This window comes from Oreochromis aureus, linkage group 19 (genome assembly GCF_013358895.1).
Source record: "Oreochromis aureus strain Israel breed Guangdong linkage group 19, ZZ_aureus, whole genome shotgun sequence".
NCBI classification, from domain to species: Eukaryota; Metazoa; Chordata; class Actinopteri; order Cichliformes; family Cichlidae; genus Oreochromis; species Oreochromis aureus.
The window spans coordinates 1430404-1455293 of NC_052960.1; the positions used below are offsets into that span (position 1 = coordinate 1430404).

A 24890-nucleotide genomic window follows, 5' to 3' on the forward strand; every position below is an offset into this window, starting at 1 on the left:
TATAATTTATACTTTAAAAACACTCAAATGAAGTGGGGACATTTTTGACCCCTGAGGACCACAGGTGTGATTATGTGCTGCCATTTAAAAATTATAAACACTTCAAAAAAACTTTCTCACTAAAGTTCAACATACAGCACTCTGTAGTTAGTCAGATAGTCAAAATTATCTAAAAATTAAATATTACATTGTCTCATTTTATTTTTGCTCAAAACACAGTGTACTTTATGTAAACAAGGTCTGGTGGCCCTAAAATGTAAAATGTTGGGTAAATTTTGTGTTAATGTGTTGGTCTTAAGTAAAACTAAGGTGTAACACTGAATTGATTGACAATTTATAATTTATATTTTAAAAACAGTCAAATGAAGTGGGGACATTTTTGACCCCTGAGGACCACAGGTGTGATTATGTGCTGCCATTTAAAAATATTAAATGGTTCAAAAACAAATTTTTCACTAAAGTTCAACATAGAGCACTCTGTAGTTAGTCAGATAGTCAAAATTATCTAAACAATTAAATATTTTATTTTCTTGTTTTATTTCCGCTTAAAAAACAGGGTGTATTTTTTGTAAACAAGGTCTGGTGGCCCTAAAATGTGTAATGTTGGGTAAATTTTGTGTTAATGTGTTGGTCTTAAGTAAAACTAAGATGTAACACTGAATTGATTGACAATTTATACTTTATACTTTAAAAAACACTCAAATGAAGTGGGGACATTTTTGACCCCTGAGGACAACAGCTGTATGGAAATCGGGAGGACATTATGAGGGTTAAAATAAAAACTGTTTTCAGGCCGTGACATCGAGCTGTCGGCCACGATGCTCAGACTGAACGTCACCGAGCGGCGGTTGGACGAGCTGATGACACAAAACACAGGTGACCTCTGTTACGTCGCCGGACTGTCAGGTCTGATGGCGTTTATCCGAGTTCACCGTGTGACGCTCTGTTTTCAGTGCGAGCCGCTGAGCTGGAGTCTGTTTCGGACCGACTGATGGCGGCACAGAGACGCGCTGATGGTAACGAACAACCTCGCGAAGCTTTCTGTGTCCGATTAACTTGAATCACATCTGAACCCTTTCTCTCAGAGCTGCAGGTCAGGCTGAACCAGCTGAGGGCCTCGTCCGAGGAAGGAGGTCAGCCACGCGTGCAAAACTTTAAACGTCCTCACCGAGCCAGCTGTGGGTTAAACATCACATCTGTCTCTTCCAGGTGAGCTGAGGGTGGCGTTTTCAGCCGGTCTGACCGATTCGGGGTCAGTGGGACCGTTTGATGAAGAAACAACTCTGATCTTCTCCAAAATCATCACCAACGTCGGCGAAGCCTACAACCAGACAGCAGGTAGAGCGTGCCGCCCACAGGATGCTGAAATATTCAGCTCCAAGTAACAAATATGTTTGACTGCAGAATTATATTAATATTGTCAAAGGTGGAGGGGGTGGAGCTCCTCCCTGAGGTGCTTGTCTAACTAACACCTGTGCTGGTCCTCAGGTGTTTTCACGGCTCCTGTCAGAGGACTGTACGTCTTCAGCTTCACGGCTGCAGATTACGTGAAAGGCTACATGGGCCTGTACCTGTACAAGAACGACCAGCCGATCGTCTTCAGCCTCGACCTGAACGACCACGGCGGCTACGCCTCCACGAGCAACGCCGTGTGTCTGGAGCTGGAGGAGGGCAACCGGGTGCACCTCGGCCTGCCGGCCAGCTACCGCCTCTATGACGACTCCCGAAACTTCAGCGTGTTCTCTGGCTTCCTGCTGTTCCACCTGTGATGGTGACGTCCCGGGATACACCCAGATTATCCAACCTTTGTACAGCAGAGCGAACAGGAAGTGGGATGAAAGAGGCCACACCCTTAATAACGCGAACTTTACTCTTTAATATAATGTAAAGCGGAGGAAATGATCTTGTAAACATGTTTAACACGAGTCTCACTGCTGCCTCGCTGGTCACCTGAGGAACTGCAGCTGTTTGTGCTCCAGTGATCATTTCATGCAAGTCTCAGGAGGAGCAGTGACTTTAGCCCCGCCCTGAATGTAGCAGTCAGTGAAATAGCGTTCTCATGTATTGATCAATAAAGTTTTAACAGATCTGCTGATTCTTGTTTGTCCTGCAGTAAAGTCGGAGATCACAGCGAGTCTGAAACTTTTATTAAACATGACAAAAACATGAAAACGTTTCAAACTACAAATTTATCCCCACAAACACCCGAAGATATCAAAATGTACGACCGTGGCAACAGCAGGGCTTCAAAACGTGCCGGTCAGTGTGAGGCGAGGGGGCGGAGTCAGTAGTGTAACAGCTCATCATAATAAATACAAAGTTGTAGCATCAGATCACAAAGTGTGGTATTGCTCTGCGCTCGGTGAAAAGTGTCTCTACAGTCTAACAGCGATCAATAATCCGATCACTCCTTCAGATTGACGGCCACCAGGAAGTCGGAGGAAAGAGAAATGTCTTTGATAAAAACGAGGAAGATCATTGCATCAGTTTAAAAACAAAATGGCTTCAGATCCTTCAGGAGGGGGCGGGGCTCAGGTGCTGCTGTTGATCCTCCTGTGGACCGCCTGCAGGAGGAGCAGTGAGTATTCCTCCAGAAGCGCCGCTGTCTTCACCTCCCCCACACCTTCCAGCCCCCCCTCCGCTGCCAGCATGCCGAGTGGCAGGGCGTCGAGCTCCACCTTCATCGCCTGGAAGGCCTCTGATAGGACGAGAGACATCTGGTGCTGGTCGGGGGCGGACTCATCTGAGGAGAAGCTGCTCACCTGGAAGAAGAGGAGGAGAGGTGAATACTGCTGTGACCATCAAGCATAATGGTAAGGTGGGCGGAGTCTTTTACTTACTCTCCTGTACAGGTGCGTCGCTCTCTTAAAGCAGCTCTGCAGCTCATTGGTCAGAGCCCTGCAGCTCTCCACACTGATTGGCTCGTCTGCAGAAAGAGAGAGCAGCAGGTGAGGTCACTCGAGCTTCGTTTTTACTTTATTTAAAAACAGACTGTAAACAATGATGCGATGAAAGCAGAGACGACAGAAACGTCTCACCCGTCACACAGAAGAGGAAGGGGGAGGAGGAGCCAAAGAGATGACAGGATGAAGGGATGAAGAAGAAGAGGAGGGTTAGAGTCCAAACCTGCGTCGTCCATCTGCCCGGCGCCACCGTCTGCAGGAGCATGACGCCCCGCTTCCTGTCGTGCGGGAGTTAGGGGGGAGACAGACACCGGAGGAAGCTGCGAGGAGGATGAGGACGCCGTGGACTTTGAGGAAGTTGAGAAAGGGGGGAGGGAGGGTTTGTCAGGAAGCGGCCTGCTGCTACTGGTGACACGAGCCTGGAGACAGCGGGTGGGTGGGGGCATCTGGTTACCATGGTTCCCCAGAAACGAGGAGGAAGACGAAGAGACGACAACTGGGACCACAGCTGCGTGAGGGGGCGTGGCCAGAGTAACAGAGGGAACCACAGCGACAACAGGAGGTGGAGTCTCTTTGATTTGAGAGGAAGGAGTTGGTGATGTCACTGCCAGGTCATCAGTGGGTTCGGGGACGTTAAGGCCATCGCCCACGGAGACGGAACGGGACATCTTAGCCATGGAGCTGGCGGTAGGGCTCATGTAGGAGCGCGGTCCCGATGCAGTCAGGGAGGATGACGAAGACTTCCTCGGGGTGGTGGCGGCCAGAGCGGCAGCAGTTTCCTGTGATGGGGACCTCGGGGAGGCAGGGCTTGGTCTCTGAAGGGGCGGTGCTGTAGATGGGGGGCGTCTGGGGGCGCAGGGAAGGGAGACGGGACGCTCAGGGGGAAGGAGCAGCTGAGGGGGCACCTCCTCTCTGAGGGGACGAGAGGTCATCTGGGAGATGGCGGAGTCACCTGATGATGTGAGAGACAGGAAGTGATGTAATTAAGTCTGGAAAAAAAAACCATGTAAACTCAGAGTAACACTGTGACAGTTTCCTCCGTGGCCCTCCGTGTTTTTAATCTCCAGTGTTTGAACTGACTCTAATCTTACTGAATAGTCAAGGCCTTCTCTGATTGGTTCAACAGTCTGCGGAGTAGCTAATATTCAAGCTAACGATTTGGAGTGGAGTGACAACACTAACTCAATATAAGGGACAGAAACTGTGGCTTCATGCAACATCACACAGCAAGCTAAGGTTAGCTAACACTAGCCATAAGCCAGCCAGTTTAGAGTAAATGATCCCGCAGCCTGAAATGTTGCTGACATACAAATATTTCAACACTTGACTTGGAGGAAATAGTGTGGAGACCTTTCCCTCAATTAGCTGAAACAAGCTTACCTGCTAATATACGAGCTGTCAGCCATCTCTGTAGTAACATCTTATCCTGAGAGCATAAGATCAAAGCTGATCTGCTGACTTAACTGGACACTTTCAAATTCATCAGGTAACGTAATGAACTGCCACAAAATCTATTCAGTGTGTTAAATTCATGCTGGCTAACGTGAGCTGCTTGTTAAAGCATAAATGAAGCTAACCGAGCCACAGTGCTAACATATCAAACAGTGTTGGTTTTACCCATCAATGCTGTACTGGCTCAAATCAAAGACGTAACATTTAATTTCTACAGTCACAGCCGACATGGGTGTGGTTAGCTAGCTAGCTTTAATTTAGCTTCTTTACGTCAGGTGTACAGTGTATGCAGCTGCTTGGGGGTCCACAGTCTCTTTTGGTTGTTGTGCTGTTTACCTGTTTGTGTGGTGAGTGAGCTGAGTGTTACCTGTGTCAGTCAGCAGGCTGTGGACTGACTGAGCCTTTCGAAGTCCAGCAGAGTTCAGGTGGGAGGCGGCAGCTCGGGCTGTCGGTCCCTGGTTCCTCCTGGACTCCACTGCAGTTTGGGCCTTCTTGAGCGGGGAGGGTCGGTGGACCTGCTGGGTCAAGGGGGTCTCCTCCTCCAGGATCTGGAGCTGGTTTGAACCCTGAGGAGGCTGGGCTTGGTCCTGAAATGAAGTGGCCTGAGCCTGGTTCTGTTTTTGGGCTTGGTCCTGGGTCCACGACACCTTCCCGTCCTGCCCGCTCTCTTCCATCAGAGGTCGGACCTCGGAGACCAGCGGACGAGCTTTTGGCTCCCCCGCGCCAGCCCCCAAGGTCCGAGATGGGAGAGGAAGCACGGTCCGGCTGAGAGAGAGAAAACAAAAGGTCTGAGTGATCCACCACACATGTGCGTGGGGACCACAGGTGAGAGCAGCTGGAGACCCCACAGAGTTAGTGTTCAGGCCACACTGTGTCTACAACAAATATTCTCCTGTTTGTTCAGACGCTGTCCCACAGCTGAGCGTGCACGTCTGCATTCAGGAAGCTGTTATCGTTTTTCAATAAAGTTTGGTTTGAATGGAGCTGTGTGTGTGATCATTGATTACTGATTAGGTGGATCTATGTGTACGTGTTCCTACCTTGTGGCTGTGCTTTGGGTGAGGAACCTGGACGAGATGCTCAGACTCTCACTGGAGCTGTGAGACGCTCTGCTTGGACTTCCTGTCAACACATAGGTCACATGTTCAGGTGTAGGTGAGTCTGCTGTGATTCCTCAGGAACAGATTCAAATCCTGTCGCTCAGGACTGGGAGGAAAAATGCTGAAATCAGTTGCTAAGCTCTGCCGCCGTACCTGAGGCAGAAAGTTCGGCGAGCATCACAAAGTGCTCCTTCAGGAACGCCTCCTGGTCGGGAGTCTGGGGTACGCGTTTTCTGCACTCCCCACCACCTGGTCCTTTGTCCTCCTCCTCGTCCTCCTCCACCTCCAGCTCCAGCTCGGAGGAGTTTCCGTCCATGCTGAGAGGCTCTGTGGGCTCCGAGTCTGATGGGCAGAAGAAGAAGAGGGTTGGGCTGATAAACACAGGTGAGAGGAAGCAGCAGCGAGGCGGCTCACAGATAGGTGAGCGCATCTCACCGTATCCTGCAGGTCTGTTGGGACTCGACAGTCTGGAGCTGAATCCCAGCGAGCAGCCGCTGTCGGGACTCGGTTTGTCCTGCCGTGCACCAGCAGCAGCAGGACACGCCTCCTTCACCTGGAACTCACTGACAGCAAGAGGAGGGGCTTATTTGATGGTGAAAGTTAACGTCATCTGTGAATTCTCAGGACAGGAAGCAGTCCTACCTGCCTGCCAGGCTCGCTCTGTCCTCCCATTGGTCCGGATACAGCACTGGGTTCTCTCTGTCTGCGCTCTGATTGGACAGGAGTATAAACTCTGGTCTGTGTACCTGTATGTACAGAATGACATCAACACATCTGAGTGAGGTTCAGCTCAGAGCTGAAGCCACAAAGCAGCATCAAACCCACGAAGAACTTCCTGCTGTTACTCCAACCACTGAGGGTAGGCTGTAGCTCAGGTGGTAGAGCAGGTCACACACTGACTGCAAGGTTGGTGGTTCAATCCCAGTCTGCAGGGATCATTGTATCATTTCGAAGATAGTAACCCCATACTGAAGTAATGTTAGACAGGAAGTGTATGACAGGCGGGGGAGCGAGGGGGAGACAGGCAGAGGAGGGGGAGACAGGCAGAGGCGGGGGAGCGAGGGGGAGACAGGCAGAGGCGGGGGCGAGGGGAGACAGGCAGAGGCGGGGAGGCGAGGGGAGACAGGCAGAGGCGGGGAGACAGGCAGAGGCGGGGAGACAGGCGGGGAGCGAGGGGAGACAGGCGGGGAGCGAGGGGAGACAGGCGGGGAGCGAGGGGAGACAGGCGGGGGAGCGAGGGGGAGACAGGCGGGGGAGCGAGGGGGAGACAGGCGGGGGAGCGCGGGGGAGACAGGCGGGGGAGCGCGGGGGAGCGAGGGGGAGACAGGCAGAGGCGGGGGAGACAGGCGGAGACAGACATGCGGGGGGGAGACAGGCAGACAGGAGAGTCTGCCCCCCCTCCGGGAGAGACGGGGGGGACATGCCCCTGCCCTGTCCCGCCACCCGCTCTCTCGCCCTGTCCCCCGCTCTCTTGCCCTGTCCCGCCGCCCTGTCCCCCTCTCTCTTGCCCTGTCCCCCCCTCTCTCTCTCTCTCTCTCTCTCTCTCTTGCCCTGTCCCCCTCTCTCTTGCCCTGTCCCGCCGCCCTCTCCCTCTCTCTCTCGCCCTGTCCCCCTCTCTCTTGCCCTGTCCCGCCGCCCTCTCCCTCTCTCGCCCTGTCCCCCTCTCTCTTGCCCTGTCCCGCCGCCCTGTCCCTCTCCCCCTCTCTCTCTCGCCCTGTCCCGCCGCCCTCTCCCTCTCTCTCTCTCTTGCCCTGTCCCTCTCCCCCTCTCTCTCTCGCCCTGTCCCGCCGCCCTCTCCCTCTCTCTCTCTCTTGCCCTGTCCCCGTCCCCCTGCCGGTCAGAGTGAGAGACAGACAATGCAGTCGTGTGTTCGCATACACTGGAAACCTGCAGGCTGATGGTGCTGCCAAGCTCCTGATTGGTCCTGTGAAGCTCCTCCTCAGCTTGACCCTTCCTCGTCCCGCTGCAGTGGGAGTGGCTAACATCAAGTGGGCGTGTCTTCACAGAATAAAAAGGACCATTAATGCTAGTTAATCGCTTCAATGTAAAAAAGGGTGATTTTTGAATAGTCTCTGAGTGTCCTGACCTCCGCCTGCTTGTCGGGGCGGAATGAGTCCAGCAGTCTCAGGTCCAACATGGACTTCACCATCAGGACCCCGTCAGCGTCGCATGTCCTCCTGGACCAGCGCCGGCGAGGGAGTCGTGCCACAGTTAAGCCCCCATCCTGCTGAGTCACAAACAGAAGCCCTTCAAATATTTGCTCGGGTTATCCGGACATCATATATTTGCAAAAGTGCTCCAACGTTTTCGGCGACGTCTGTTACCCACCAGCTCGATAGCTGACCGGGAGGTCGAGGGTCACTAGAGCCAGTGAGAACAGCGAACTCCCGGCACATCGTTGTCCCGCGGTCTTTGGCTACTCAGGTTAAACATTATATATAAGTCACTTAGATCACTTCTAAATGTTAATGTTTGGTTTATTTCAGTGTTTTATTTGTTCCTGAGTAAATCGTTTGGCTGAGATTACAGTTCAGATTAAAGTTGGACTGTTTTATTTTTAAGTCTTACTTGGAGAGCTGTCAGTATATTTTAAACTGAATATGTCCCCTGATGTAAAATGTTCGGTTCTCATTTAAACAGCTGAAATTAAATTAAATCTAACATTACAAATATTTAAATTCAGGAGGAAACATTTTCCCCGGGAACAGAAACAGCGTGTGAATCAGTGGAGATCCAACAATCATCAGATTATATTTTAAATATTAGTTCAGTTCTCTTCCAAACCCAGCAGCCGCCTGTTGTAAGTTTGAGTGTTTACTAAAATAACAATAAAGCGTTCTAACGTCACACCTGTTTTTACTCAGGCATACATGTGTACTATGTTTATTAACAGAGCTTAAGCTTGTTTCTGTCATGTAGCTTATTAGACATTATGAATATGTAAAAGCAAATTTTGCCAAAGTGCTTAAGATACTTTTTTAAAAGTATCTTTTGTTCTTAAAAAAAACGAACAACTCTCTCACGAGTACGAACTCGCGTACTTGAGAAACAGCTTTTGTTGCAGGTTGTCAGCTGACGCTGTGAATAAAAACAAGGATTCAGCTTCGAGTCTTAAGCCGTCAGCTCGCTGCTGCGGATTCAGGTCACCTGTCACTGTGCTTCAAATTTCTACACTAGAGCGCCCCCTTCAGGTAAAATCCATTTAATGAGCTGTTTCATCCCAACAATGAAACAGAATGAAATCATCAGTTAAAGGTCAAAGGTCACATGCACCAACCTTCCTGCTGCTGTACGCCTCATCAGACGCCTCTGAGGGGAAGAAACAAAAAACATTGTCAGTGCAGGTTAAAGGTCACCTGACGAATCCATCGAGTCATTCAGTTTGTAACACACCCGTTTCCTGTTCCACACTTCCTGCTGTGTCCGTGTATGGACAGCCAAGCTCCTCCCCCTCCTCCTCCTCCTTGTCACTGTCAGACGACATGGTGACCACAGGAGCCGTCGACGCCTCCCTGCCGCACAAACACACACAAATAAGTTCAAGTCAGCATGCAGAGCCGCGACCATGTGACCTCACACCAGGATTCAGGACAGAGGTCAGAGGTCAAAGTCACTGCAGGTTATTTTATTTTAAATCAGGCTGACTTTGGGTCATTTTTTTCTGTTATTCTTGTTTTGTTATTTTTTGTTTTGTTTTCATGGATTTGTTTGATCTCCAAGTTCATTTTAAAGCAGTTTGTTTTCTTCAGGTGAGTCTGAACATCATCATCACGTTTACCTGAGCTTCCCGGCTCTCTGCTGAGGTGCACTCTGGGAACTGGGATTGCTGCAGGGGGGTCGAAGGTCAGCGAGACGCTGCCTCATCCTGATGGTGAGCTCTGGACTCAGACGCCACACGAAGATACAGCTACACACACACACACACACACACACACACACACACACACGTGAATTAATAAAGCTGTGGAGGGCTGTGGAGGGCTGTGGGTGGGTGCGGGGGGTTCAGGTGAGGTGTACCTGTCTCCTGACACGGTGATCAGGTGTCTACAGTCGTTGCTGAACTTTAACCCCGTTATGATCTCTGAAACAGGAACAAAAAGGGCCAGACTTGAAATAACTTTACAGGAATCACAGCCGTGTGTAAAAGCTCTGGTCTTAAATAAAGTTTTGAAAGAACTGGCTCTGCTGTCAGCGGTCGTTAATCGTATCTGTAACTAACGGCGACTGACCCGAGTGTCCGAACATGGTGGCCACGCACTCTCCTGAGTACAGGTCGAAGATGCCAATGTTCTTGTCTGAGCAGGAGGTGGCGATGAAGAGCCCCGACGGGTCTATCTGCACCTGAGGACGCAGGAGGAGGAGTCAGTTATTGTCTGTCCCTGTTCCCATGGAAACATCATCATGGTACCCACAGCTTTCTGACCTTAATGAGCGTCCCGTCTTCGCCCTGAGAGCCTTTGTAGAGCTTCTTCTGTTTCCCGTTACTGATGTTAAAGATCCTGCACGCCACCATCAGCAGCAGCAGCAGCAGCAGCAGCATTTACAGACAAACAAAAAAAGATCCACAGACAGGAAGTGAGGGGGTGAAGCGACCTGAGACCAGCTGCCACAGACCTCACTGACTAGAAAAATAAAACTACTTCCTGGATGTAATGCACACTTACAGCCATAAGGTGGCAGCAATGCACCTGACCACAGGAAAGAAGCTGCTGGAAGTTTGCATGGCAGTGAAAAAACATCTGATACACACGTGTGTATTTGTACATATTCATGTGTTTACATCCACATTGTGCAGGTAGGTTCAGAAAACCAACTCGAAGCTGAGAAACGTTTCAGTTTGGAGGTTAAAGCTGAGAGTCTGTAGCTGCAGAAGGTTGAAAAAGTCAACTCTGAACTAATCCCATCAAAACCATTCACAGGAACAGGAAAAACCAGTGCTGCTTACTGGGCCAACCACGCTGATAAAGCTGTAACCAGCAGGGGTCAGCCTGACTCGTCCGATCGTCCCCACTGATAGATAATCAATACTTGAAGCCTTTCCCCCAAAAGTGGGGCTTTTAATGTGAAATTCATTTGGTTTCTGCTTCTCTGAGTTTGCTGCTTTTAATGTGAAAGACTTTGGAAGGTGTTGTAAACATACAGAAAGAAGAAAGAACCCAGAGAGGAGGAGGAGGAGGAGGAGGAGTGGATGGTGGTTAATCCTGCTACTCCCACTGGCTGCTGGGTAATCTGACTGATCTGAGCTAAAGGTGGATTTAAGTCCAGGCTCATTCAGCGTCTCATTGGCTGATCGCTCGTCTCTTTCAGTTCCAGCTTTGAAACGGCTTCTGCTGATCACTGACTGGACGTCTGCAGGCAGACCGCATCATGGGATTCAGAACCTTTCATCAGTCAGACGTTACCTGATGCTGCGGTCCTGACAGCCCACCGCTGCGTAGGTCCCGGTTGGCTCAACGTCCATGTCGTACAGCGTCGTCTTCCTGACGGCGTGATGCGTCCGCGTGAATTCCAATCCCTCCCCTGTCTGAGGAGGAGCAGAGAGAAGAGGAAGCACCATATGACCACGAAGTTCCAGAAGGAGTTTTTTTTACATCACTTCGCCTGGAAACACGTGAACGAAAACTGCATTCAACTGTGCGAGAACTGACCTCAGGTCAGTGACTGAGCCACAAGCAATACACACAGCAGTACTAATACTCCGCTACAAGTACTAGTACTGTGTTCAGAAGTACTAACGTGTACTCCCACGGGCCTCGGTCTCACCTGCTGAGCTGTGCGAAAGTAGACGCTTTTATCAGCGCCGCAGCTGATCATCCTCACTTTCCCCTCATTGGCTGACAGACAGGAAGAAGAATGTCACAGGTTAGATGCTAGCAGCAAACTTACAGCAGCAAGTGGCAGAGGGTCAAAGAGGTCAAAGTTCAGACGGTACCAGCAAATCTGACGGCAGTGATGGAGGACGAGTGCTCATCCAGAGTCTGAACCAGGCTGTAATCTCTGCCCGCATCCAGGACGTGGATCAGACGGTCCCGGCCGGCCGTGGCTAATAACTGGAGACCTGAGAGAGACACGTACATGTGGTTGGACAAATGTTCTCTTTGAACGGTCTGATCACCGTAACGCCTACAAGACAAAGCTGAGGGAAATGCTGGCCCTTTATCACTAACCTGGACTGAAGCTGCGCTTCTCCTTGTCTGACATCATCACACGAGCCAATAGGAAGTCTGAGTGAACATTTCCACGCTGATATTTGTGTTAAAAGTACCTGCTGTGATCAGCTGACTCAAAGCACACCCCCCCCACGCCTCACTGCAGTCAAAAATAGAGTCCCCACAAACCTGCAAAAGCGGGTACACACACGCACACACACAGCTGTGGCTTCATCTGTGTGACTCCAATAATCCAACGAACCTCTGGAGGAGGATGAAAACATGTCTGAAGGCCAGCTGCCACTGCAGCGCGTTAGCGTCTGTTTTTAGCTGCTCGCGATGGTAAAGTCAGTTATAACGAGCACCGTGTGGGTGTAAATCATGGAAGCACACAGCTGACTTTAACTGCATTAGCTTATGTCAGCAGCTCTTCTCACAGATAAAACTCTCCCACTCTCTTCATAACTTTAGAGCGTCCTTTCACACAAAACAGAAAATGTGTCTAATTATCATTTTATAAAAACCGACAAGTCACCTCATGGTGTAAAACCAAAGACACAGCAAAATGACCTCACTTTTACACGTCCTGAAAATAAGGGCCAATTTACAGAAACACAAGTGCTTTTATTTTGAAAATCAGAGGTCAGTATTGCTAGTTGGATGTTGCAGATTTATGTGGTGGAACACAGGAAATTCTCTCTGTGGGGACACCAACGGTCCAAAATGACCGAAAACCACAGACAGAGCCGGCTGTAAGTCAGAGAGGAACGCTCACAACCACAGAAACACATAATTAATTACACACATACCAATTTAACAAGCTCCAGTGACATCACTTCCTGTAGAGAGACGTCGACTCAGCAGAAAGGACGAGCTTTTTGTTTTCCAAGAGGAAAAGAAACAAAGGACCTCGAGTCAGAGGACAACTAATCTGTAAGACTGACCTCTGACCTTTAAAATCAATTCAAACCAGCGGGGGGGGGGGGGGATAATGTCAGGTATCGTAATGTTGGACGATCCCCTTGGGAACCACAAACTCCACATTCATTCCTCCAGTTTCCTCCCTTTAAAGCGGGGGTGTCCATCTCCAGGCCTTGAGGGCCGGTGTCCTGCAGATGCGTCCTTGATCCACCACAGCTGATTTAAATGGCTGAATGACCTCGTGTCCAGAGGCTGGTAATGAACTCATCATGTGACTCAGGTGTGTTGACCCAGGGTGAGATCTAAAACGTGCAGGACACTGGCCCTCGAGGCCTGGAGTTGGAACCCCTGCTTTAAGGGGTCCTTTCAGTGATCGTTGTCTGTACATTCAAGGCTTCATTAGCATGAGGAGAACATTTTTTTTACAATAAAGCTATGAATAAAACCCATTTCAAAATAAGAGCAAAATAAGACCCGCACCGGTCTGGGATGGTTTCTCACCTGTGTCTGGTTTGGAGAACTCGAGGCAGAGGATGTCCGAGTCGTGAGCCTGAACGTTCAGAATTTCCTCCATGCCGTCCAGGTCGTGGATCCTAAAACACACCAATGTCACACCAACGTCACACGAACACACACACACCATCTCCGTGGCGACCTGCCTACCCCCACTCACCTGAGGATCCCCGTGCGATCTCCAGAGGCCAGGTGATGTCCATCGGGGCTGACTCTCAGGGTCCTAATGCCCGCCCTGCTCTGGTCCACCTGCTGCCCCTCCATCCCTGATGACCCCGCCTTCTCTGTACCCGCAGCGATGCTGACGCTCTCCGTGTCCAGGAGGCCAGTTATGTTGTCGTCCACATACACGACCTTCTGCAGGTCCTGCGGGGACAGAGGCCATAGGTCAGTGTAGCACAGGTGTAGGTGTACGATGTGCAGGTGTGTGCTGTCCTACGTTGCTCAGGATGTTCCTGTGGAGGGCGCTGTGACCGTCGATGCTCCACAGTCGGACGGTGTTATCTGAGGAGCAGGACAGGAAGGAGCCGTGGGGAAGGGACGTTTTACCACCTCCTCCTTTTTCTCCTCCACCCTCGGGGTAGACCTGCATGACAGTTACAGGTGAGAGACAGGTTAGCAGACTTTGTACGATACAGAGATGGATTACTGTCCAAACTCTGCTGTCAGGTGGAGGCGGCACAGCTGGAGGCGGAGTGATCCTTGCCTGGTGGATGATTTACTCACAGAGCTTAGACTGTGATTAGAGAGTAAAACGTTACCGAGGTTAGAGCTCACACCCTCCACACCTGTGCAGCACACCTGTAACTGTTTCCCCTCAGACGCTGACCTTCACGACACCCGTCTATAACCTTTAACCTGCTGGGAGGGCGTGACCGAGGCCAGGCTGTGCTCTGTTTGTGACGTATGCACACTCGCTAGCTTTGTTTGGCATTGTGAGCACGTCCGACACAAAACTATTAACCTGAGCCTGACGCCGAGTCTGGAGCTGCTGACAGTCCGACCACGCACCGGACAAAATGTCCTCACAAACACACAGACATCGATGACACAGTGTTACATCCCCACGGTTTCAATGTATGAACAAGGCCCCATAACATCAGTAAAACCAGCACACTGACCTCCAGGCTCCACACACAGGACGAGTGATAGAGAGCGGAGTAAAGTTTTCCCGCCCTGCGGGGGTCACGGAGGTCGCGGATGTCCCAAACATAAACGCTGTGGTCGTTGTAGACACACGACAGCCAGCGATTGGCGGGGTCGTAGGTCACCGCGACGGTGTCCGGGTAACGAGACTCCGGCCTGCAGGAGAACAGCTGACTGACGAGGACAAAGAGGAAGAACAATGAGAGCTGCTGTTTCCATGGAAACTGTTTCCATGATCAGCTGAGCTCTAAGTAAAAACCAGGTTTCCTGTTCTGTGTTTAAATAAAGATGCAGACTGGCGACATGTGACCTCTGACACATGTTTGTCAGCTAAACATGGTGACGGTGTTCTCAGTGACGATTACTACGGGCTAACGTGCACTATAGTGGGGCTACATACTGACTACAGTAAGCTGTAGTAAAATAAGGTACAGGTATGTGTTACCTGGCTTCCACCATACTGGCGACATCAACGCCGAGGCAGTGTGGGCGGGGCAGAGTACACAGGAAGTGCAGGTTGGCGGGGCTGAAGGCTCGAACCGTCCCATCGGAGCAACCACAGAAGATGAAGTCGTCAGTGACGGACAGGCAGGTGGCCTGAGACGTCTGAGAACACACGGACAGGTGAGGTGAACACGGGCAGGTAAGTAAACGTACCTCCACCTGAGCTGTGACAGAATGCAGTAATACTGCAGTACTAATGCTGAAGTGCTGATACTACTGCAGTGCAGGACAGTGCTGCGATGGAGAGGGTGATGTGACAGAGTGGGCGTGGTGATGTTACAGCCAATGAGGTAGTTAAACGTGGACCTGGTTTGAAATTGACCAATGAGGGTGAGATGAAGGGAGTGGGTGTGTCAGATCTTTGTCACCAGAAATGTTTTTTTGCTGTAGAAATCGCTCCTCGCCGTTCAGCAGTCACGGCGCCGGTTCAGAGAGGATTGATAGCGAATAAACATGGTGATTAATAATGATGTCACACAGTCAGCTGCTGTGGTGGGAGGAGCTGTGATGAAGGGCAGAATTTAAAATGAAACAACGTAAACACGTTTTGTGGCGGCGTGCGTGTGTGGGATGTATTCGCGGCGGGCTGAGGTGGGACGAGGACTTACGGCGACAGAGTCGACCCTCTGCACAGGAAGCAGAGGAGGAAGCAGAGCGTTAGAGCAGAAACAGTGACATCACATGACCGCTGCATAGATGCCTGCTGTCAGGCCGCTCGCACTCACCCGTAACTCCACCCACTTGTCGAGGAGCCGCCGGTCGTTGAACTCGCACAGCAGGCCGGAGGAGGTGATGCAGAAGGTGGAGGCGGCCTGTCTGCCCCGCCCACATGCCACATCGCTGAAGAAGTTATTCCTGAGCTCGCCGAGCAGCCCCGAGCGCCCGAGCAGGGGCACGGTGGCGTTCACCTGCAGACACAGAAACCATCAGTAACCACACAGGAAGTCCCAGCCAAACGATCTTCAGGTGGGCGGTCGCGCGGGAACCTTGCAGGTCTTGGCGTGGTCCAGGTACCAGAACTTGACGTGTCGGTTTCCGGCGGTAACGAAGTAGGAGCTGTCATCCGAGAAGGAGACGGCGGTCACTTTGCTGGACACCTTATTGGACGCCACAACTACGTTTTTCTGAAACAGACAGACAGCAGCAGGTGAGCATGCTGACCTTTTCACAGGTGGCATCTCTCAGGTCCACTCGGCCACGCCTCCGTCACCTTCCAGTTCCACACGTTGACCACCATGTCGTGCTGGTAGCCCACGCTGACGATGTACTTCCCATTTGGAGAGAACGCCACGCACGCAACGCCATATTTATGTTCCTGCAGCTCGCACACCTGAATGTGCTCTGACACCTCCCAGACCCGGACCGCCGGCATGTGACCACTCTGAGGAAGATGAGAAGGAAAAAAATAAGCATCATCTCTCACCTGAGGCACCAAGTGAACACCTGAGCGCTGCTGTCGCACGCTCACCTCTCCTGTGACCACATACTTCCCATCCGGTGAAAACGCCAGCGTCGTGATTGCCTTCCTGGAACAGGAAACGGTCTTTATTCCACGTTTTCCTCACAGGAGCAGACAGGAAGTGTGATCTGATTGGCTGCTGGAGTCTTACCTGGAGCTGTTGAAGATGTGATACTGTTTGTTCTTCCGTGGATTCAGCAGCACGACCACACACCTGCAATCACACGGCCAGGTCACATGATCAAAGCACTCATTCACAGGAAGACAGAGAAGGTTGTCTGGTTTCCAAAATAAAAGACCTGGGATGGTTATCCTTCAACAGGATGGAGGAAAATCTCACCGTTTCAAAATGAAAGCTTTCAGTTACCAACATTCCTTAAATATGTGAATTTTTCAAAACAAAAGCTCCTAGTTAATTTTATAAAATAAACAGGATGCTCAGCAATGCCAGGTTTTCAAAGTAAAAACCTCCCAAGACGCAGACGGTTTCAGGCACGAGCAACAATCCCACCGTGATTCTGTTTCTGCAGCAAAATTCACCAAGAAGAAGAAGAAGGAGCAGAGCATTCTGGGAGATTAACAAAGCCTGAAACAATAAGCAGTTAATGATCCTGAGGAGACTACTCCAACCTGTGAACAGGTAGCCATGGAAACCACACCTGCTCTTTGGCCCTGCTGTAAACAGGTGCAGGTTCTGAGGTAAGGTGGAGACACCTGTGCAGGTGTTACCTCCCTGTGACTATCTCAGACCATTGTTTATGTCCCCCCTCCCCCCCATGGTTCTCTTTATGTTCATGTTAAATAATTGAGACTCAGTGGCCCCTCCCCCTGCATCCACACACTTTGCCGTGCACGGTTACCTGCAACAGCAGGTTTGATTCTCCTCTGGTCACTCGCGCCCGCTCTGTCAGCTGTCTGAGCTTCTGTCTGCATTCACTGAAAACACTTGTGTTCAGGGCACACCTGTGTTAACAGCTCACATGTGAACAGCTCTTCTTCTGATTGGATGGTACCTGTGTGGGAGCTGTTGCCCGCAGCTTGCACACAGGACGTTGTCAACACAGATTCAGAGAAGGTTTAAAGATGGTGGTCAGACCTGCTGTGACAGTTGGAGATGGTGAAGTGAGCTGATGCTCAGATGTTCACTGGGAGTGAGCTGGAGGGAGTCAGGCTGAGATGGTTTGAGCATGTGCAGACTTGAGAACCATAAACACGCCCTCACACACACACACACACACACACAATCCACTCCACCCTAAGCGTTCACACACACTCTGTAAATGAAACTCGTGGATGTGGGTCACACACCTGCAGTCACACTGCAGAGCACTTAATTCTCCCGGAGGACATGATGGCAGCTTGGACCTGCCTGACCCCCCGTATAAACAGAGCAGCTCTAAACACGTCACCCATGTCCATAAAAAGCTCCGTGTTCACCTAAACTCGACCCTGAAGAGGTCACCAGGGTGCAGTGGACGTCAGTGGCAGGTAGAGTCACTGTGTAACCCACAGAGAGCCAATGAGCACGTGCAGATGGCTGCTCTGAAACAGACCTGAGATCAACGAGCGAGGCGTAACACAGAGCTCTCACACACACACTCACACAGGGACTATACATGTGTCTGTCTGTGTGTGAGATCAGCTGTGAAGCCTGCAGCAGATTAAAGGAGCAGCCACACACAACTACCCGCTGACCCCTTATTGGTCGGATCGGTTCATCAAAGCAAACAACTTTGTTGCTGAGGCGGATCCGGACCTGCTAGTGTGTGAGCGTGTGTGTGAGTGTGTGTGTGTGTATGTGAGAGAGTGTGAGCATGTGTGTGTGTGTGCGTGCAGATAAACATGCCGTGCTGCTGACTGTTCGTCTGGAAGCCGCTGAATCAGCAGCCAGTTACATTCTTCCTCACCAACACTCTCTCTCTCTCTCTCTCTCTCTCTCTCTCACACACACACACACACACTCTCTTTCTCACACACACAGAGTTGACTGCGCCTCCTTCATAGATAGAGGAGGACATAAAGGCAGTTAAACCTCATTGAAGCTGCTGCAGTTCTCAGTGTGATCCGATGGTGGCAGCGCTGGATGCAGCAGAGAGCGTTTATTTGTTTTATCGTCATGGAAACATGAAGGAGGTTCACGGGAGATGGTGATGGACATTTTTTAGCCTTCGTGTACTTGTTAGCTTTGTAGCTGTTAGCCGCGGCAACGTGGCCACGCCCACACACAGCAGCGAGCAATTGGGTTTAATCAGTAGACGTACGTGGGCGAGCAACAGCTTCGTAGGGATGTGTGTGACTAATCGACTAGATGAGCAGTTGTCGCTGTTGTCGTTTGATCTTGTCGTTTACATTTTCATCCAATGACAGTAAATAGTTGTGTTCTAATGTTACGCAGCCATCTGCCACTTTGCTGCTGGAACAAATGAACTTCCCCAAACAGAGACAATAAAGGATATTTCTATTCTATCTTACTCAGCAGTTGTTTTTTTTTTAAGGGCAAGAGAATGACATCACAGAAACAGGCTTCTCCAAGGGGTGGATGGTTCTCCGTCAGCGACAGCTGGGAGGGGCTCCGAGTAGAGGCGCTGCTCCATCACACCAAAAGGAGCCAGAGGAAGTGGCCTCATAGGTGAGGTGTTCCGGCCAGGTGTGTCCGTGGAGGAGGCCGCGGCGTGGACCTGGGACACACTGGAGTATCGGCTGGCCTGAGAACAGCTGGATGTTTCCTCGGATGGAGGGAGGGAGGTTCATAACGCACGGCACGGTTCAGCTGCAGTTTCAGTTAGTTAGCAATATTTTAATAACACGTGAGCATCGTTTGTATAACGTGTTCTTCTCTCCATCTGAGCGTACCATGTGACATGATGTGAGGTACCGCACACCGTGATTGGTTATTGGAGAGCATGGTTAACATTTTCAGACATCTTTGTTTACCTTTTGTTCACATCAAATGTCACATTTAACTTAATGACATCACACCTGCTCATTCTGCTGACCCCACCCACAACCGGAAGTCAGAAGGAGGAGCTTCACGATGCATTTGTTTGTTTGGATAACTAATAATCAGCTGTAAGCGGCAGATATCGTGTTTGGCACGAGCTCGCAGTCGCACTCTGCAGTAACGTAGTTCACTCTGCAGTAACGTAGTTCACTCTGCAGTAACAGAGTACATTCTGCAGTAACGCAGTACATTCTGAAGCAACGTAGTACTAGGGCTGGGCCATATTATACCATTCACGGTAAAACCGGTACAATGGTAAGCAACGATAAGAAAATGAAATATCGCGATAGAATATGGGTAAAACGCGCATGCGCAGTGCCTTTGTTTTCATACACATGGCCGAAAAAGCACGGCGGCAACGGAGAATGAGAAGGGGGAAAGTGGATTGTTGAGTGAAACGGATGAACCAGAATTGGTTTGTAAAAATGGTGCCACTTCAGTGATGTGGAACTGGTTTGGTGTTTGTCCGTCAGATACACAACAAAGCACTTTTTTGTAGAACATGCAAGCGGGCCGTCATTATTGCCGTATTTGTCGGACTGAGGTGCTCGTAAATCTTGGAGTAACCTGGGTCCTAAACTCCGTCCCCTTCAGGTCCCAAAGTCAAACGAACACTGCAGCATCACTGAGAGTTAAAAACTGTCTAAATTCTTTCATCTTTAATAACACGATCAGCATTGCTGCTTTCCCAGGTGTAACTATGAAGTTTAACATCCAGGCATCCATGAAAACAGAATTTATTACATTTAACGGAGTTAGAAGTTAGCAGGAAGTTAGCTCGCTAGTTTCGCTAGTTACCACCTAAAGATGATATAGCATGTTCTGACTAAGAGATTTCTGAAAAAATTCAAACGTACAGCTCTGCTATCACTTCCAACATAAATGAAGACAGGAAACTAAACAGCAGTGACGTTTGTAGGGTTACTGAAGTTGGGTTAGCTGGTATATAATGATGTGCTATGTGATCACTAGCTACACAGCTATGTTAGCATAACATAAACAGAGTGAAGCTGGAGGATGAAGGCTAACACTTTTCCACTCGATAAAAGTTAACGTGAGGGTTCCCGATGGTTAGGGACAAATGCAATCGCATGGCAGGATGCTGTAAACGGACCAAACTTCAGTCAGGAGAACAACTGAGATAATCCATCCACAATATGAGGTTAGTCATTAATATATTGCAACAACATGGGCAGCTGTGATAGAATACAGCATTAATGAATCAATGGTACAGAAGTGGAGGAAGCAAGAAGAATGAGTTGAATAAAGTTTGATTTATCTGACTGGTTTGTTTTGCTTAATGTGCCTTATAATCCCGTGCACCTTATGGTCCGAAAAATACATATTTGACTTTTTTATTTGGCACACTGCAGTTTAAGATCGTCATCTCAAACTGACTGTTTCTTCTTTGTGTCTGCTCGCGCCATGGTAACGACTCACAGAGCCTAGCTGATGCCGCAGCATCAGGCCTCTTCCTGGTATCACACCCTTCCTGTGCAGTGGATCTTCCTCGGGGCGCAGGTTAAGCATGCCCACCCCTACAATTTGGGTATCGGACAAATGTTGGAGTCAAGGATGCTATCTTCCACCTGTTTCACCTCGATAAGAAAGCAGCACAGTCAGGATCCTCCTCCTGGACCCCGCCCGGTGACCTGGACTGGCAGCTGCCTTACACAGAGACCAAGACATCCAGTCTGGGCGCCAGCACTGTTGCACCGCAGGGCAGTAAATCCAAACAGGAGTCCAAGCTGGAGAAGCTGGACTCAAACTGCTGAACATCACGGACGATGTCAGCCACCCTCTGTACGCTGTCATCACAACCAGGGAAGAGTGGCATGTGGATCGATTCCTCCGATGTCAGATATTTACGTTCTAGAATCGATGCTCTTATTGAAATACCAACATTTCAGTAATTTGGGGTGAATTTGTAGTTAATCGTTAACAGGAACACAGTGGAAAGTAACTTATTTATTGTCAAAACGATTGGTAGGAACTACTTCTTCCACCTGTCACAGTGATTTGCGACATAAGGCTGCATAGATGCGCCACGGCTCACCTGAACTCACCTGTGCTCACTTACCCTTTTGATAACATGTGATCGTTAGCAGCCAAGGTGGTTTGTGGCACATGTGGCAAGAAAAGTAAATCATGACACAGAACATGAAGAGTTTATGACAGGTGCTGCTGGGGCGGAGTCCTGTGGAGCTGCAGGCAGGTACTAAATGTGGAGCTGTTGGTGGCGTGCAGCGCTGCTGATGAATTTTGGAAAATGACTCAGGTCTAGGCTTCGGTGTTTGTGTCTGTGTTTCAATGACGGGAATTCCTGCATCCTTAATCCTCGTGGATAAATATGGTTATGAAATAAAATCATGCTACAATAATGAGCTGAATGTGTTTAGCTTGGAGTGATATGTGTGTCCCTGGGATTCAGACAGCCACTGTAGGCTTCCTTAGTAAGACAGATAGATAATAACATCCATCTTCTTCTGTTTATCCAGGGCCGGGTCGCAGGGGCAGCACCAGCCGTCACTTGTGAACGTGACCCTAAGATACTAAACTCCTGCACCTGGAGCAGTAACAACGAAAACAACGTGCGTTGACGTTTCTCAGCTGTCGTGTTATTTTCAGTCACATTTGTTTTTGATGGTTCACTAAATATTTTCAAATGTAGGTTTTTATATCATGTTTGATAAACGTTCATAATTACACAATAAGAATAAGCAGTGTGATGCTTGTATTCATTATGAAGGAGTCATTTGAAACACACCAGTAATACCAGCTGGAACTTTACTATGAGAGTAACAGCCTAACAGCCTGATCAGGCTGACGGCTCCTCCTCAGGAGCAGAGCCAGCAGCTCCTTTGTACCCCGAGACATCTAACTGTACAACTCGGGGAGACGTGGAGGAGAGGCAGGAGGGGTGGAGGGTGGGCGACGTCAACCCGGTGAAAAAACCCACGTGAACTGGTTTCCTGATGGGACCTCTCCGAGGGCTTAAAGCTCTATTCTATTCTTTTCTCTGGTATATGACAGCATCTTCGTCAGGTCAGCCATCGCCATGACTACCATCATCATATCATTTCATCATCATCAGCTGTGACAGAAAAAAATCCAAATTTGGCATAACTAAAGTCACCATTTTCCCATCAGCCCTCAGTGCTCTCTCACCCTGCTGGATACGCCACCAGTCCACTCCGGGGGTCACAGGCCAGCGCTCGGTTCCCCGGTGCTGTGATTCCCAGAACCTTCTCCAAGGTCACCTGAAGGGCAAAGGTCAGAATGTGACAGGTTAACTCCTCCAAATGTGTTCGTGTTGATCTTTCCTTCACAGGAGTGACAGCGCCGCGAGCGGTGGGCCCCACCTGCTGATTTAAACTTTAACACTACAGCTCCCATGATGCTTTGGGACACACAAACAAAGCTGTTTCTGTTCACAACAAATGGAGCCACTGCTCTGCAGAGAGCCATCAGTGATCAGATTGTTGATCAGATTACTGATCATTGACAGGCTGAAATCAGTCAGGTTTACTGTGACGAGGTCAGAGAGGAGCGCCAGCGTGAACGCACAGAGAAGGGTTTGTTTAACCCGGCCCTGATCCGAGTCTCTCTCTCTCTCTCACACACACACACACTTACTTCTGCCTCCATGCTGCCAGAAAACGTCCTGCTACTCAGTGTGACTGCTGAGCGGCCAGATGCTAAACTAACAGCACAGAGAGAGAGAGAGAGAGACAGAGACAGAGAGAGAGAGAGAGAGTGTGAGAGTGAGTGAGTGAGTGAGTGAGTGAGTGAGTGAGTGAGTGAGTGTGTGTGTGTGTGTGTGTGTGTGTGTGTGTGTGTGTGTGTGTGTGTCCTCCTCACATGACTCCCCTCCCCCTGCACCAAACTCTATTCATGATTTCACAGTTTTTGGCCCTCTCAGCTCAGCACGAACGCTTTCCTCCAAACCGTCCAATCAGATTAAAGGAAACCACGAGGATGAATCATCAGGCGAGTCTGCAGGATGCCGCTCGCCGGGCAAGTAGCAAGTGCTTTTCTTTGCCTCTGAATGGCGATTCAGGAGAAACTACTCAGAAACAGCGAGACGCTGCGTCAGTCGTCTGAGACATGACGAGCTCGCCGACAGGAAACGCTCGCATCCAAGTGGCTCAAAGCTACCACGGTCCTTCAGTTTGAGCTCATATTGTTTTAAAGTGTAATTACAGTTTATCTACAACTGCTCCTCACTCCTGCCTGTGCTCAGAAACTTTTAGTCTTCCATTAAACGCCATCGATGTGCATGCATCCACCCAGTAAACTTTATTGCTAACACTAATAAGCCTCTGAAAGAGCCGCTGAGCTCAGCCTGGACACCACTGCATTAACATAACATGATTCTAACGTGAACCCCCAAATGGGGCAGCAATGTCCCCATAACAAAGATTGTCCCCAAGGAGCACAAACAGCCTCACTGCTGAGTCTCTGCTCTCCATTTCAATGGGGACAAATGGCAAAGTACCCACAATGCAGTTGTGTGAACAAGTATGCTTTCCCACAACATGACCAGAACAGGTGGGGCGTGTCCGGGTAAGTCAGCAGGCACACAAAGGATTGTGGGAAGTGAAGCTGCTAACAAATGAAGGGGGCCCCGCAGGTGATAGACCAGCTGGACGGGACAGACAGGTCCTCACAATGCGAGCGTCCGTGTCAGCCGAATCCAGGACCTCCTCTGAGACGAGACGTGCGGAGGTTATCCAGGTTCAAAGACCAGCTGAGATCTGCAACCTGAGACTGGTTTTACTGGCTTTAAAATACTGCAGCGCACAAGTCTACAGCATAAATCTTGTGATTCAGGATGGTTTGGTGCACAAAATTGCTTTCAGACAGCAAGGACCGTATTTAAAGAGGAGCAGGCACTTTGAACCAATGACAATAATGTATACTCTAAAGACGGCTCCATACAGTGAGAACAAAGTGAGGACATCTGCAGAAACACAGCCTGTTTAGCACAGTGTTTGGCATCTGAGAACAAAATGAGGACACTTCTAGAAAACACACACGTTGTTCCAGTCAAAGGTCTTTATGAGGACCATCAGAGGAGAGGTCATCAGGGAGGGTCCTTATTTTTCCATACAGACCGGTTCAGGTGTGTGTTTTGTGGCGATAACAGCAACGATGAGAAAATAACAATCTTGAATTTTAAACAATTTTAAAAATTCAATAAAAACAGACGACAGTAAATGTCAGGTAGAATAAGCTCTATTTATCAGTTAGAAACAATTTAAACAATAAAACCACCAGACTCCAGCAGAAAAACAATAGGTTCCGTGTGTGTGTGGGAGTCGCGCGCACCTTGTCGCTGAGCTCGCGTCGGTGCCGCGCACCGGTGCCGCTCCGCCGCAGTTTGATGGACGGGGAGCGCAGCAGGCTCTTGATGCGGCTGCGGATCGTTCCGTCGGCGGCCATCGCGCCGTTAGCCGCCGGCTAGCTGCGGCTCTCAGCGGCTGCTCCGCGCCGCCATGCCGTCAGAGCCGGGCCGGACCGCGTGTTCCGTGAGCTCGGTCCTGGTTCGGTTCTGCGCTGGTTCGGGCCGCCGCTCCGCATCGTATTCCTCCGCCGCAGCGAGGAAACAGGACAACCGGGACGGACCGAGCCGAGCGGCGATCCGTTAGTGTCAAAACCGCACGCGACACCCGCACTTCCGGTCGCGCCTTTCAAAATAAACTTAGTTCTCTCAAACAATTTAGACACCACGGTCCAATC

At 50.0% G+C, this 24890-nt stretch overlaps 2 protein-coding genes across 7 annotated transcripts in view; one reads left to right on the forward strand and one right to left on the reverse strand.

The window, feature by feature from the left end:
- Positions 1–2049, forward strand: part of LOC116328006 (COP1-interactive protein 1-like) — a 33493-nt gene extending 31444 nt beyond the window's left edge. Inside the window, exons 19-23 of the mRNA XM_039603369.1 lie at positions 793–876; positions 954–1016; positions 1086–1133; positions 1210–1338; positions 1489–2049. Of these exons, the coding sequence (XP_039459303.1) occupies positions 793–876; positions 954–1016; positions 1086–1133; positions 1210–1338; positions 1489–1769 (605 nt within the window). The 3' untranslated portion in view covers positions 1770–2049. The remainder of the gene's footprint in view (positions 1–792; positions 877–953; positions 1017–1085; positions 1134–1209; positions 1339–1488) is intronic.
- An 81-nt stretch (positions 2050–2130) lies between these two features.
- Positions 2131–24800, reverse strand: mapkbp1 (mitogen-activated protein kinase binding protein 1). Of its 6 annotated transcripts, none has more exons than XM_039603362.1 (31): positions 24480–24798; positions 22317–22408; positions 16299–16361; positions 16157–16214; positions 15899–16069; positions 15675–15812; positions 15414–15596; positions 14630–14790; positions 14160–14358; positions 13478–13624; positions 13199–13404; positions 13027–13118; positions 11388–11513; positions 11219–11289; positions 10858–10979; positions 9879–9954; positions 9685–9796; positions 9473–9536; positions 9234–9362; positions 8849–8967; positions 8733–8764; positions 7542–7679; positions 7334–7453; positions 6098–6201; positions 5891–6018; positions 5609–5797; positions 5396–5477; positions 4723–5120; positions 3127–3855; positions 2841–2926; positions 2131–2762 (listed from the first exon to the last, which is right to left on the reverse strand). In XM_039603362.1, the coding sequence occupies exons 1-31, from the start codon at positions 24591–24593 to the stop codon at positions 2532–2534; spliced, it is 4680 nt and encodes a 1559-aa protein (XP_039459296.1). In that variant the 5' UTR covers positions 24594–24798; the 3' UTR covers positions 2131–2531. The 6 variants fall into 6 exon arrangements, with proteins under 6 accessions (XP_039459296.1, XP_039459297.1, XP_039459295.1 ...); XM_039603363.1 differs by having other exon boundaries at positions 7343–7453; positions 7542–7682; XM_039603361.1 differs by having other exon boundaries at positions 7542–7682.
- Positions 24801–24890: the final 90 nt, after the last annotated feature.